Source organism: Conger conger, chromosome 2 (genome assembly GCF_963514075.1).
Source record: "Conger conger chromosome 2, fConCon1.1, whole genome shotgun sequence".
Classification (NCBI taxonomy): domain Eukaryota; kingdom Metazoa; phylum Chordata; class Actinopteri; order Anguilliformes; family Congridae; genus Conger; species Conger conger.
In genome coordinates this window covers 65771783-65786142 of record NC_083761.1, presented here as the reverse complement: position 1 = coordinate 65786142, position 14360 = coordinate 65771783, and the positions used below count along the sequence as shown (strand labels likewise).

General features: G+C 41.9%; 1 protein-coding gene across 1 annotated transcript; it reads right to left on the bottom strand.

Annotated features, from left to right (window-relative positions):
* Nucleotides 1-1709: 1709 nt before the first annotated feature.
* fam20a (FAM20A golgi associated secretory pathway pseudokinase) lies at nucleotides 1710-12774 on the bottom strand. Its single transcript, XM_061230866.1, has 11 exons — nucleotides 12176-12774; nucleotides 9443-9636; nucleotides 8260-8310; nucleotides 6914-6992; nucleotides 6463-6555; nucleotides 4640-4755; nucleotides 4142-4322; nucleotides 3813-3922; nucleotides 3518-3599; nucleotides 3358-3417; nucleotides 1710-3167 (listed from the first exon to the last, which is right to left on the bottom strand). The coding sequence occupies exons 1-11, from the start codon at nucleotides 12550-12552 to the stop codon at nucleotides 2906-2908; spliced, it is 1605 nt and encodes a 534-aa protein (XP_061086850.1). The 5' UTR covers nucleotides 12553-12774; the 3' UTR covers nucleotides 1710-2905.
* Between the last annotated feature and the right edge of the window lie 1586 nt (nucleotides 12775-14360).

Below are 14360 nucleotides of genomic sequence, written 5' to 3'. Positions count from 1 at the left end.
TTTCTGTTTCCAGGCTAGGTCACACCTTGGTCCTGTCAAATGATTGGCTTTCTCGCCATAAATACTTAATAGAGGTATTAACTCATGTGTCCCAACTCATAACTTTTAGAACAGAAGGCAGGTTTCCATTTACTATAGCCCTGGTAGTGCAGTTATTCTCTCACTAGGTGTCAGTATAATGCTCTGATTTATTTTTAAACATAATGAGCTTTAAAGGTATAAAATGTCCACTGGTTACCAAATGTTTTACTTCAGTGAACATATCAGGAATGTCCAAATGGCACACTTTGGTTCAGCTTTAGCATTTGTGTTTGTGAGCTTGTCCCATTGGCGAGGCACACCTGAAGTCCGTTGGAAACAACCATGTATGAACATATTTTTCTTTTGGCTCTGTAAGGTCAAAGTACTGACTGTCGGCTATAATTTGAGGGTATGTACATCCATATCGGGTGATCTGTGTATGTATTGCATCCTTTTTATACATGCCCCCCCCCCAGCTTGTTTCTCAGCTGAATCTGATTAGTCAGGTGTATTCAATCACTTCGTTAGTCCAGGTATAAACGCAGTGTTTAGTCTTGATTCTAGGCTTTTGATTGCCTTTGGCTCTCTTATTGGTGTTTGTAAACATGTTCAGCTAAACGATAGGATTACCAAAATATACCATTTGCAACCTCATTAAGAAGAAAGGCAGCATTGGTGAGCTCAGTAATTGCAAAAGGGCTGGTAGGCTGTCAGATCATAAACACTCTTTTGGAGGCGGGTGTGGATATGTCAGTGATTGCTGTCCGTAGACAACTTCACAAACCGATCTACACGGGCTACACTGCAAGATGCAAACCACCAATTAGCTACAAAACAGGTTACAGTTTGCTAAGAAGTACCTAAAAGTGCCTGCAGAGTTCTAGAAATTTGTCTTGTGGACCAAAGAGGCCAAGATTGACTTGTATCAGAGTGATGGCATCAGCAAGTGATGGCAGTGTACAGACGCATCTTATCTGTTCAAGTTTAATCAAATGCATCAACCCATTGGACAGTGCTTCATCCCTCAGCAAGGCAGTGATCCCAAACATACACCAATGCTCTCTTTCTTGTTAATGATCTTCCAAACAGTTTGTTTCAGTAAGCCTATTGTTTGGCCTATGTCTCTGTTTTTTTATGTCTCTTGACAGTTTCTTATTTTTTTTCTTATTTCTCAGCCTCATAATATCTTCCTAGACTTTGGCACAACTCTGGTCCTCATGCTGACAAATGCAATAACAGACTCCAAAGGCAATCAAAAGCCAAGAATCAAGTCTAGATACTGAAAGCTTTATTATTCCTCTACTAAGGAAGCGATTGAATATGCCTAACCTGGAACAGCTCAGTAGCAAATTCTCCAATTAATTTTGGTCCCTTAAAATGGAGGATATAATTCCCATATGGATTGCCCAATATGGATGTAAATAGCCTCAAATTAAAGCTAACAGTCTGTACTTCGATATTCATTGTTTCCTTTCAAATTCCAATGTGCTGGAGTAGAGAGCCAAGAGAACAGAAATTGTGCCACTGTCCAAATACTTATGGAATGCCTGTAGGTGGCCTTTGGGATATATACTGTGGTTGAAATGTAACATGCATTATCCATGCCATCACAATATTTCTGGTTAAATAAGTGATGATACCTTTACATTTTACCTAAGTTGTTTGGTAGAAGACGAGAGAGACTTGAATGATGTGTTTGATAATGAGGTTTGTTTGATGGTTTGGTTTAGATTTTATTGTGATGCCACAATAATGCCAAATACATGTTTTTCTGATTAGACAGACAAGGACATAAAACATTAAAGCTCTCTGCTTTTAAATAGGTAACCCTTTCTTGTGGAGAAATGTGGCTCTTAAACAATCGTAGGCATCTTTCATATGAATTTCACATTTCTATATTCACATTTCAAGTAAATCACACTGCCATATCCTTTTTCAGAGTACATCAGTACCTATTCAGCTGTGATAAAAGATAATATGGAGAGCATAAGCTGTATAAGCCACGTGATTGCATTCCCATTTCCTTGTCGTTGCTAAATGTTAACCTGCGAAGGAAAACGGTGTATTGGCACAGAGCGTTCTCATTTGTGCACACTAAAGCCCTGGATAAGGAGCAGCTTTATTTGATTGTACCAAAGTCTCTGGTAGAATCAGTCTCATTTGAGCGAATGGTGGCAGTTTGGATGCAGGAATTTAGAACCTCACCTGCACTGTTTCAAGTGCAGTCCACACACATTACAGGAGTTTGATCGCATGTGGGAGAACCGTTTTAACTTGATCATAACTTATAGAGCAACAGCAGTTATCTTAAGTTTTATGCGTTATAACTGGAGTACCACAGCAATCATTCAAATAGATAGAGTCCAAAAGGCAATTTCCAATCACATTGATGACACTACTCCAGTTAGCATTTAAGAGAACCCTAGTCCTGAGCACCTGCTTGACTTTTTTTTTCTTACATGTACAGTCAGATTAGTCGTTGAAATGGGTACGTAATGGTGCTGCCAGGGATTTTGGTCCTTGTGAAAGATATCACATATTGCACAGTTACTGCACAATTTTGGGCCTTTGGATTTGTCCTAACCCCCCCCCCCGATATGCCACTGCTGCATCAGCTTCAAATTCTACTCTGGCCCCAATCTTGCCTTTTCATCTTTCTTTTAAACTGGAAAGTTAGTGACTGAAGGAGACTTTCATAGCGACCCAGATTTCTGTTTATTATGGGAAAAGAATGGAGAAATTGTCTTTAATCTATCACATTCATACAGGGTGGCGGTTAAGAATGGTTTTCGAGTGGGGGGGGAAAAAAGAAGTCTTAATCCAGTGCTTTATCGTTCATCCAGCTTTATCGGCATCGGCCTGTCTCCACTGTCCACGCCCTGTGCTACCTGCTCCCGGCCGGCCTCGCCGTCGCAGTGCGAGACTCCACAAAGTCCACGGCCACCACCCCCGCCTCGCCCAGCTTCCTGACGCACTTGTGCACAGCGCGGAGAACGCGCAGCAGCCGCCGGTCCAGGGCCTGCAGGTGGGGCTCGCTCAGAATGGGCCTCAGCGCGTCCCTCCCCAGGGACTCCCGCATCACGTCGCTCAGCCGGAACTCCTCCTGAGACAGCAGCTTCAGACGCAGCAGGGTCGACCGCTTGATTCTGACAGCGACACGGCACAGGAGGGTTGATAAGAACATGTCGTCTTATGTTTCTGTAAATCTAGTATTTAATAATGGTAATATTGGTAAACCTGAAATAATACTCTAAATTTTAAGTAATGTTAGAGTATAAATAACTGATCTCCATATTTTGAGCATTACGACTGTTGGTTTTATGTGAATTGACTTACATGCAACATTGGGTCAGCGGGGCGAGGATTGACATCTCGTCATGGGAGTGTTTTCCAAATCTATAGCGCAACACAAGTCGGGGAAAGTGTGACAAATATTTAATGTGGCAATAAAGACAAAACCTTTTAAAATGTTGGCTATGCTCTCTCATCTGCTCACCCTCTGGCATTGTCAATGTGAAGTGGAAAGCCATCATCTCCAAACTTGGTGAAGATTTCATAGTGATGCCGGTCCATATTTCCTGAAGGCCAAGATATGAATAATTTCACTGCACTACTTTTGTTTTGATGGAATATCATAGGAAATATGCAGATTGAGGCAACACACAATCTCTGATAACATTGGTTACTACATAAAACATTTTATTTTGCATTTATTAAGTTTTAGTCAATGGAATACAGTAATTGGGCATATTGTCTTATTGATTATGAAGGCAGAAAGCCCTGTAATTTACCTGTGAGGAAGTCCAATATGGCCATATCAATGATATTAAGTAGCCTGTTCCCAGAGTTGTAAGGATATAGCTGCTTAATTGTGTCGCAGTAGAATGGATTTACTTCCCATCTATGGGAAGAGAGAGAGTGCAGTTACATGAGAGAAAGGAAGCAGATGATTGGGAAGATAACATCTACAATACAGTTAATACAGTTTATCATTTAAATGCAGATTAAAAAATTGGAATAGCAGTCCCTGACATGTGAGGTTTAGTAGTTTATAACTGAAGGTAGGTGGCACTGCTTGACCAGGAATGGCTCAGTAGGTCCTGTGGAGATCATGGCTTACTCTTCTCTCCCAGTGAAGGTGTAGGATCGGATCCATGGGTTGGGGATGGATATGCGTGGGGCTATGCTCAGGCCTGGCAGGTAGGCAGACATAGAGCCCTCCAGATTGTCAGGTTTGCCACACACGGCATACTCTGTCTTACACATGTATAGACACTTGGCAAAGAAGCATGTGTTGTTTGCTGCAGGTGAAAAAGAGAGACAGAAAGGTAATTTAATCTCTCCAGGTCCCTCACTTTGTTGAGTTGCAATGGTCAAAGCCATTGAACACACACACATCTTTTCATATTGGGTTTTTGATGACAAGATCGACACTTCTGAATATTTTCAAGTTTCATCAAAGGTGCTGTCATTCATTTCCTTTCTCTGACACAGTCTTTAGTAATGGAATAAAAAGTCTGCCATTATTGTGCAACGAGTGAGCGATGTTTGTGTCAAGGTGAACACACTGCAGTGGGGGTGATGGCAGTGTCGATGGCAGGGAGCTGTATGGACTCACCTGGTGAGGTGAAGAAGACACTCCTTAGGTCTTCGTTGTGAGTGGTGTACAGGATATCTCCTGTGACGTTGATACGCCTCCCTGCCACTGGGGGCACTCTGCGGAAGTCTAATATTCTGTAAGAGACACAATTACAAAACTTACAAATTCATGTGATGTTCTATAGAAATGGTCTAAATATGTGACAAAGTGTGCATACGGTCTCTGTGATCAATGCCTGGTAAAAATGTATTTCATTGCACTTCCGCCAAATTAGTTGATTAGCTCTCTCCAGTACTTTGTGTTATTAGTATTATTGAAGGGTTCTCAATGACTAATTATACATCTCAAAATGTGCTACTTTCAAACCATAAATGTATTCCACATGCATTTTGGGCTTTCCCGGGTCAGTCTGCCATTCTATATCCAAAGATGAGCACAGCTTCTCCCTGCTTTGAGGTTCAGGAGTGCAGTTGCTCAATTTGGGATAGTACTCAGAGGTGTCACAATCATGTATAATACACATTGTGTAATCTTCAGCTGGCAAGAATTTTGTGATCAGCAGCCAATTGAATGGATTAATGGATGCTGTCTGGGTTAGCAAGACCTTGCTCCAGGCTCCACTATAAATGATCTGTTCAGACAACACACCCCCTTTGTGTTGTGTATGACTGAACAGAAATGTGAGGAGAATTGAGGGTGAACAATGACACTTGACAAAGGAGAGAACATTACATCAGGCAAAGGGCATACATCGGAGGTGTAATATTGGCTGTACGTCATGTAATTATAAATTTTTATCCAAAACAAACGAAATGGCTTATTTCAGTCTATTCTGGAAGTGTATGAGTTGCCTCATAATACTCCACTCCCTGAGGCGTGTGGTTCCAATCAAACAATAGCTGCCAATTCCACAACAGCTGCAGCAATATCAGCTATCTCAGTAACCATAATACGACTGAGCTTTAATGAATGTTGTTAAAATCTTGGCACAGTTCAACTAACAAATCAGTAATTGACACTATGGCAATAAAAACCTGCCAATGAAATAGAGTTTTGAGTTAATGTACTCCTCCTCCAAAATTTATTACCGCCATTAATATCTCAGTCCAGCACAGAATTGAAAAACACACAATCACCATTCAATTCGTTGCATGCATTTTTTTTTTCATTTTTCAGTTATAAAAACAAAATCTGATTTAATTGTTTGTCATAAATTCCCTTGCTTATGCAACAATGGCTCATTAATAATGCTTGCCATGCATGTGGAGTAGAACGTGCAATCACTCTAATGTACAAACAAGCTAGAACAAGTGAAGTCACCACAAAGAACACTGTCTCCAATTCAGTCTTAAATTAGATTAACCAAGCAAAACTGGTGTGTGGAAATATGGGTGGAGACATTGTGAAGAGATTGTCCAGCTTTGACGTTTGAGAACCTGTTTTAGCATGCTGCAGATGATGCCACACCCAACAGAACTGTGACTATAGAATAGCCCTAAGACTTTGCAAAGTGACTCAAGAGATATGTAAATAAACATGATATACAGTAAATAACGGAACAATGTTACTGTCTAATGTCCTCCATCTTGTTTATCATAACTGAATATGTGTTCTGCATTTGAGTATTGAACATTTTTATTTACGAAATCATTGGGCCATAAACTATCCCATGACAATTATCCCAAGAATTTGGAAGGAGGCGATCATGTTTTGTATCAAAGCACTGGTTTTAGAGAACCAAAAACTCCTAGGTGTAAAGCTCAGCAGCTGCTGGGTACAGTATTGTTTAGTAAAGAACAGAATAGGTGTTTTGTGTTGCTCTAGGAGAGTATCATTTGTACCTGTCCAGGTGGAAAGCAGCTATTTCAGCATTGTGTCTTTGGAAGTCAACAAAATAAAAGAAGTCCTCTGGTGTCTCATGGTCTCTTTCCTGTCTGATACAACATGAGAAGATAGGAAGATCCACATAAATGATTACAACATCATACAGTGTGCAGCACTTGATACTTAGGAGTAAGCTAATGAAAAGTTATCAAAATATTTTTTTGGTGAATATGGGTGAAGAGGATATGTGTAACCTCTGAATACAGCATGATGGGACCTGGCTGAAACTTTGTCTCAAATGGGGGGTTCAAAAGTCCACAAATCATATTTAGTACAAATATTTCTGCTCTGTAGTGTCACCGTCAGATGAAGCATGTGTGTTTTTATATTTAACTCCTAATCTGGTTTATATTCAAATTCTTTTCTCTGATTTTATACATTTTTGTAGATGTATAAAACACGTCTCACCTCATGGGTTTGAACATGGCTTTGCCAAAGTCCAGCAATTTCAAAGTCAGCTTCAAGTGGTGTCCACTGGGCTTTACCACTGAAAGCAAAAACAAAGCCAGATAGCTATTTAGCTTTAGCCAGCTCTGGGAATGAGACTCTGTCCAACATGTGTTACTTGGAACTGTAGGCATGTTTATTTTCAATATGACAACCTATTCAATTTAATCAGCTTCAAAGGCATTCATTACCTCTTTTGTGAAACTGAATAAATTCAACTGTTTGTCAGTGCTTATTTTGTATCTTTTTAGTCATTCCATGTACTTTAACTTGTTCCATAATATTCCACCAGTTGTGGAACTTAAATGACAATGTAATTATTCAGTGATTTTTCCATAACTGGTCTTGCTATTATTTTCATTAAGAGCTCTTTCCATGTCTTGTTATATATGCTGTAGCATGCAACTTCTAATGTTAACCATAGACTTCAATCTGTTTTATTTTTGTTCTCTTAGGTTTATCATTGTATTAATAGGCTTTAAAATTGCAATATAAAAAGTGAACGCAAACAAGCCACAAAATGTATTGCTCATTGTTGCTTAGCAGTTTAATGGGAAGTCTGGGGTTTAAGTGAAATACTTCAAAAAAGAAAAGAAAATGAAGAAAAGATTGAATGTTTTTACACTTGGCAGTGTTTGCTTTAGCTGTGGTTTGGAACAGATTCTTTGTTTTGAGCAAATGTGGTGGCGGAGCTGCAAACCATGGAATGCATGCATGGGGGCCAGTTGAGCCTGATTGGTGGATGTGAGTGTGTGCGCGTGTGTGCATGTGCGCGGGTGTCTGCATGAGTGTGTGTGTGCGCATGCACGTGCATATGTTTGGGTATGCGTGCATTTGTGTGTGTGTGTGTGTGTGTTTGAATGCCACATCGTGAGTAGATGGCACCAGGGTTATTGTGCTCTTGAGAAGAGTGACTGTGCTGTGCTTTTAGTGGGGGCAACCCACTCTCCTACCCACACAACAGTTTTAAAATGCCGTATGTCACTCCAGGCTTGGAGCGTGGAGCTATCGTCTATTTTGTAAATTCATTATTTACTTTTGCACCCAGGACTGGAACTTATGATGACTCCAAAATAAATTAACATTATGTTCATGTATTGGATGGAAGCAGATTAAAACAAACTTTTGTCAAAAGAGTTAGTCCGTGCTCTTTACTGCCAACATGAAAAAAAGCTTTCATAAAACCAGCAATGTGTGAACATTTCCAAAACAGTAGCAAGCTATTTTGTTTTTCAAGTAAATAACAATGGAAAAAGTTAAAACTATTTATTTTGTTGACACGTTAATTTCAAATGGAACTGCCTTACCTTGGGAGCAGTCACATGAACCTTTCAGAGCTTTCTCATCCTGCGTGTAGTCTGCATGGCAAAAAAAAATCGAATACAAAATCATTCAAATAACTATTCCAAGTATTTGGTAAAATATTTGGCTGGCTCTGCTTGTCTACTCCTCCAGGTTTTTGCCTGAATACCATGTGAAGAGTATTGCTCTGGTCAGGATACAGGTCAGGGACCTGGTGCTGTTCCGGCATATGCATGAATAAGGGTGCATTCTAACTGCTGTCCAGTGTTGTCCAGATAAATCCAGTTATATTTGGATTCAGATATTGCTATTCACTTTTCATGAACCTGTCTTCTTACTGAGCTGACTGTCCAATTCCAGTGCTCAAAAGTTGAGCATCATTGTCCATCTTTTACATTACATTATTGGCATTTGGCAGACACTCTTATCCAGAGCAACATACAGTTGATTAGACTAAGCAGGAGACAATCCTCCCCTGGAGCAATGCAGGGTTAAGGGCCTTGCTCAAGGGCCCAACGGCTGTGCAGATCTTATTGTGGCTGCACCGGGATTAGAACCACCGACCTTGCGTGTCCCAGTCCTTTGACTAAACCACTAGGCTACAGGCCGCCCATCTCATGCTCCTCACGTTTTTCTTCATTCACTGATAAATACCCTCTTGCTTTTTATTTCTGCTCTACAAACTTCTGCTCGTATTATGTTATTAACCCCCCATGTCCAACAGCATATGGTTCTACAGGAAGACACCTGGCATCTGTTTGATTTGTTCAGCAGCTCTCTCTTCCTTCTCTCTTGTTCCCAGTTGAGAAATGATAGACCTGGCAACATGACACCTGTAAAGGGCTTGTGCCTTTCTCGTTATAACGGCGCCTGACTTAATGCCTTCCGTTTACTTGAAGCTCAGCTCTATGACAACTCATTAGATTTCTTACCTGAAAAACTGAACTGCCTTAAATTGTTTTGCCTGAATCATTTTATATCGGTGTCAAAAAAGTATATTTGATTTATACACATTTGGTATGAATGTAGAATGGTGTGAGGTCTTGCATATTTGATGAGGGAAATTCATTTTTCAGTTGTGATGGTACCGGTCCCATTGTGGATTGCTGTGAAGAGAAAGTCAGTGATTGACAGCTCATTTCACTGCTCTCCGGTGTCCGGCGCTCCATCGCAGAGCTCACACAGTACCTGCATTGATGACCTTTGTGTTGAGCATGTCCTGAAGGAGACGCTCTATGTTTGGGTCCTCTCGGGAATATAGTGCATATTTGTTGATCCCCATGTGGAACTTGAGCCAGCTGACCTCTGGGTCAAATATAACCTCCTGATCAGGTAGGGAAATGTTGGTGACTGCTGCCACCACTTTGTAGAATTTCTGATGCCTGCAGGGGGAGAAGGCAAGGCAAGTGTATTTATATTGCACATTTCAGATACAAAGATAATTCAATGTGTATAAACTTTACTGTATATAGGCGGATATATTCTTTGAAGTATACAGTCATAAAAAGACAAAAAGACAACGTTTTACGATTTCATTGAATTGAATAAACGGTTTAAGGACAAGAGATACAAGTAAGATAAGTAACAGAAAAAATGCAGTGTAATGCATCGCCTGAGAAATCAGTTGAAGACATGGGAAGTCTAGATGTAAAAGTGGCCGTGGTTGGGGCAAGCCTTCTGGAAGTTTGTTCCAGCTCTGGCACACACAAACAAAAGGAATGCCTTTTTCCTTAAAATTTTGAAACTGGATGTTGTTTGCTGGGCATTTCAAAGTTGTACCCTGAGATATTTGTGAATTTCATATGCCTGAGAATAAGTTGGAACATGTTATTTGCTCAGGCAGAAGCACATTTAACACGTCTTCCTGTGCAATTAAGGTAAAGCAGTCTGATAATACATCACCTGGACTACACACCACAGACTGGTGAGGAAACATCCAAAGCTACACTTGTGCAGCAACACTCTCATTATGTGGGGCAATTAAGTTTGAAAAACTGAGTCACCAAATGATGGGGTGCTCCAACACAAACACGCCACCGCATGCAAGAGGTGTATTTGCACACCCTGTGCAGCAACTGAATAGGCTTTTGGTTATTTAATACGAACAAAACGACTCAACAGTATTTCACATCCTACGTGGAATCTGCTACTGTCTCACGTCACATTTCTGTTTTTGTTTTCTTTTCAGTTGTTTATTTCTCTTAATTTATCCTGGAAATATTTTTAGTGGCAGCCTTGCAACCGGAGGCCCACGCTTGAGTCTAAATGTGTCACATTGTCCACAGAACCGTTCCGTGTCCGTTCACCAACAACTTTCTCTTCCACTCACTCCTCTTTCATCCTCCTTTTCATCAAGGCCTCCTCCTCCACTGGCATCTGTACACAGGCCACGGGTTGACTCAATCAGCCACATGTTTCTGGGCTGGGACATTTCAGACGGTTACATAAATAATCAAGCGGTCCAATCAGATGGTGGAGGGCAGCGTGCGGGGCGAGGATGTGCTAATGTCACCACCGCAGCCTGCGGACGCAGCCCGCCGGCTCCCCGCCCCTGCTGATTGGCTGATTAGGGGGGGTGATTGCGTGCTCTGTGCAGCGGTCCCTAATGACTGTCCAGCCAATTTAACATTCCCGCCACAGGCCACAGACCAGGGTGAGGTTGCACGATGTGACCTACTTAACATGGCCTCGGTTTGGGGGCGTCTGATTCAGCCTTCAGAACCAACTGGAGGGTAGCTGACCAGCTGTCTGGTCATTTTGAAGCACATAGTGTCATATATTAGTCATTAAGTATTTTTTTTGTCCCAATGTGCAGTTTTTGTATAAAGCTGTAAATGTAACTCTGTCTTCAGTCCCCCCAAGACACTACAACATTTGTAAGACTCTTGTAAGACTCTTGCCCAAGGTGTGTGTGTGTGTGTATGTGTGTGTATATATATTTTGAATTTCAAGTGTTAGGAAAGAAATTCATATTTTCAAAGTTTTTGTATTGCTACTATCTCAAGGTTTCACTTCCTTGGTCTGTTCACATCATAGAATACCTGCCATCTGATATACTGAAGTAGCAGATCCTATTCATTAGGCTTTTCATTGATATAACAAAGCTGACATTTGAAACAAGCCAGTAATGCAAATGATGCAAATGTATGCCAGCACCAGTGGCTGGCGGAGGAATATTGCTGACTGCTTTTGCCTATTTACTATGAGTACACCTTAAACAGTCTTCCCTTTCCCTCTGCTCAAAATGCTCCTGCCTATTGCAGTGCTTGGATCATTTTCTAATTTCTGTTGCCCTCTGTGTGCTATTGTGGGCAAGGTTAAACCTATTTGATGATGGACATAGAAGAGCGGAAAACGTTTTTGCCAGGTTATATGGATGCGGAGAGAATCTGAATCTTTAATCTCTCTGTGAACCCCTTAAGGTGAGTAGAGCAAAGGTCTCTCCTGTGGCCATATCCTGTGTGTCAATGACCCTGCTGTCCACCACCGCAAAAAACACCATGAGCACACATTTAAAAATGTAAAATAAGTCTCACTGGCAAGTAATTACAAATTCATGAAGCAAAACTATTTTCATCACACCAAATACGGGTGATACTGAATTACAGAGTCCACAATATCATCCGAAGCAAAACTGGGACTCACTCACCATATTTAGTTTTTCGTTTTTAGTTGAGTTTTTCTTCCCTAGTTTAGGGAAAGAGTGCCTCGATCTCAAAGCAAGTAATATTCCATATCCTCAGGTTACTGAAAATAACCAACACCTTATCAAACCTAATCAGATCCTTTCAGGAATCTACAAGCCCAAGACCATTTTTTATTCTCAGCATTCTTTTTCACATATTCACACAATAAACCTAAAGCATGAGACACACTCCTACGTCCAGGTCTGGCAGTAATAGCGCTGTGTATGTGACCCACCTCTCCCAGCGGGACACCTTCCTCTTGTAGTAACCCATCAGTTCCTCTGGCTGGAGCAGCACCTCGTCGTGGCCCAGGTCAGGGCTGCGGATGTTGTAGAGCGGATGGGCAAACAGCCTCTCCAGCTTGGATGCCCACACCTTCCCCCCAGCCTCCCCTGGAGCACTAACCCCGAGTCCCTCCATGGAGTCCCCGGTGACCAGGGAAGAGTTGGGCGGCCGCTGAGGTGCCTGGCCTCCCTGGCTGACGTTGGGACAGGTGCACCCGTCCCCGGGGTACTTCTCCCTCAGCTTGGGCAGCAGCACGAAGTAGACGTCCGCGCTGAAGACGGCGGCCAGCGCGAGGGTGACCAGCAGCCGGTCCCGTCTCATCCACATGGTGGGCGCGCGTGGGTCTGTGTGCAGCCGCGGACGGGCTCCTCAGCTCGCATTCCTCCCGCCGTCTGAGCCCAGCGAGGCAGCCGCAGAGGCAGGTCTCCTCTCCGCCCGCTCCGAGCGCAGCACAACAGCTGCACCTTCCCACTTTCCTGTAGACACAGCCCCCAGTCACACAGCGAGCCAGTCACAGAGCTGGCTCGCACACAAACACCCTCAGCCTCAACCCACACTTCTCCTGCGTTCACTCAAAGTGCAGCGCCGTCTGCTTCCCCGTATATTTTACTGTCTTGTTTTTTTGTTGTTGTGTTTTCAGAGCGTCTCTCCTGAAAATGTGCTGCTTTTGTTCCCAGGCATATAATGGGAAAGGTACAAACTATTTCCCAGCCTGCCTCTGGCGTGTCAGGGTGGTATTTTGGAACGTTTGTCATTTGTTTGGGTGTGTTGAAACAAAGGCATGCGCTGAGGTCTTATATCATTTCAAGTTTCATGCTTTTCTTTCCAAGAAAAGGGAACTGAGCAGATGGACAGATGATGAAAGTGAGTTCAACCAAAAACATTTTTTCCCCTGCACTTCAGTCGTACTTAAAAAAAATAACTGAATCCAGACAGGTCTAACAAGACGTGATGTTGCACATGCTCATTCAGTAGAGCAAGTCTGTAACTAAGCATTCTGGGAGCATTCATTAGAACTAATTCATACATTTTCTACTGCACTTAAACCGGCTCATACCATTTCTAGTGCTGCCTCAGTACAATAAGCGTGCGGTTTACAGTCTCACATGGCCATTAAATAGAGTACCCATTGTTTATTATTAAATGTAATGCCAAGTAACATATGTTATCATTTCTGTTTTGTTTCTATATGAAATCAGATATGAAACCTAAACATGTTTTGTGTAACAGGACAGTATGTGCTCAATATTGTTTAGAAGTGCTTAGCATTCAGTTTATGTAACTGGCAGCTTGCTCTTAACTGTAGGAAAGTGTGGCATCCCTGCTGCTGTTCCCCGTTCCAGCATTTCCACTGCACATAAAGTGAGAACATGTGTCTGCAGAAGCCCTATCATTCCTGTCAGGTTTTGTTCAGTTACACCTGATTGCCTCTACAAATTTGAAGTCTGTTGTCAGTTTACTTTTAACTTGTAATCCCTCTGCCTGTTTCTGTTATTCACAGAATGTTCTTCTTCAGGGGGGGAAAAAAACTCCACAGCATGGCTTAAAATAGCTATGGCTGTACTGTCGTTGACAAGCTACAAAAATAAGGGAAAAACAGGAAGGCATTGAATTTGGGTAACCCCAACATTTCAAGCAGCCATTTTTGGTTTGTGACCAGGATGAATGGGATTGTAATTGACTGCAGTAATGAGGCTTAGATCTGTGAAAGGCCCTTTCCAGATTCCGCTGGGCTTGAACAGGGTGTTGTGTTTTTACTGGGTATGAGCCATCAGACCAATGACTCTTTTAACTGAATGATGTCATGTGAAACAGTCTGTGGGAGTATTTTGTTTGAGCCAAACAGGTTCAACCCTGCAGTATGGCCCTATAATATGTGCTCCACAACAGAGGATCCCAAACAATGTGTTCACAGACTGGTAAGATCCAACACCTGGGACACATTCCTGCTTTAAGGAAAACTGGCCATATGATTTGTTTATTATTATTAGCTTCTTAAGCATTTAACTGGTTTGCACTGGAATCGCAGAACGACTTGGAAGTACAGATAATGTGGCCTAACAGGAACTTTCATAATATAACTGTTTGTGATAGGATAGAGAATGATTTGGTCAATCACTGAGCAATCTGTGGAT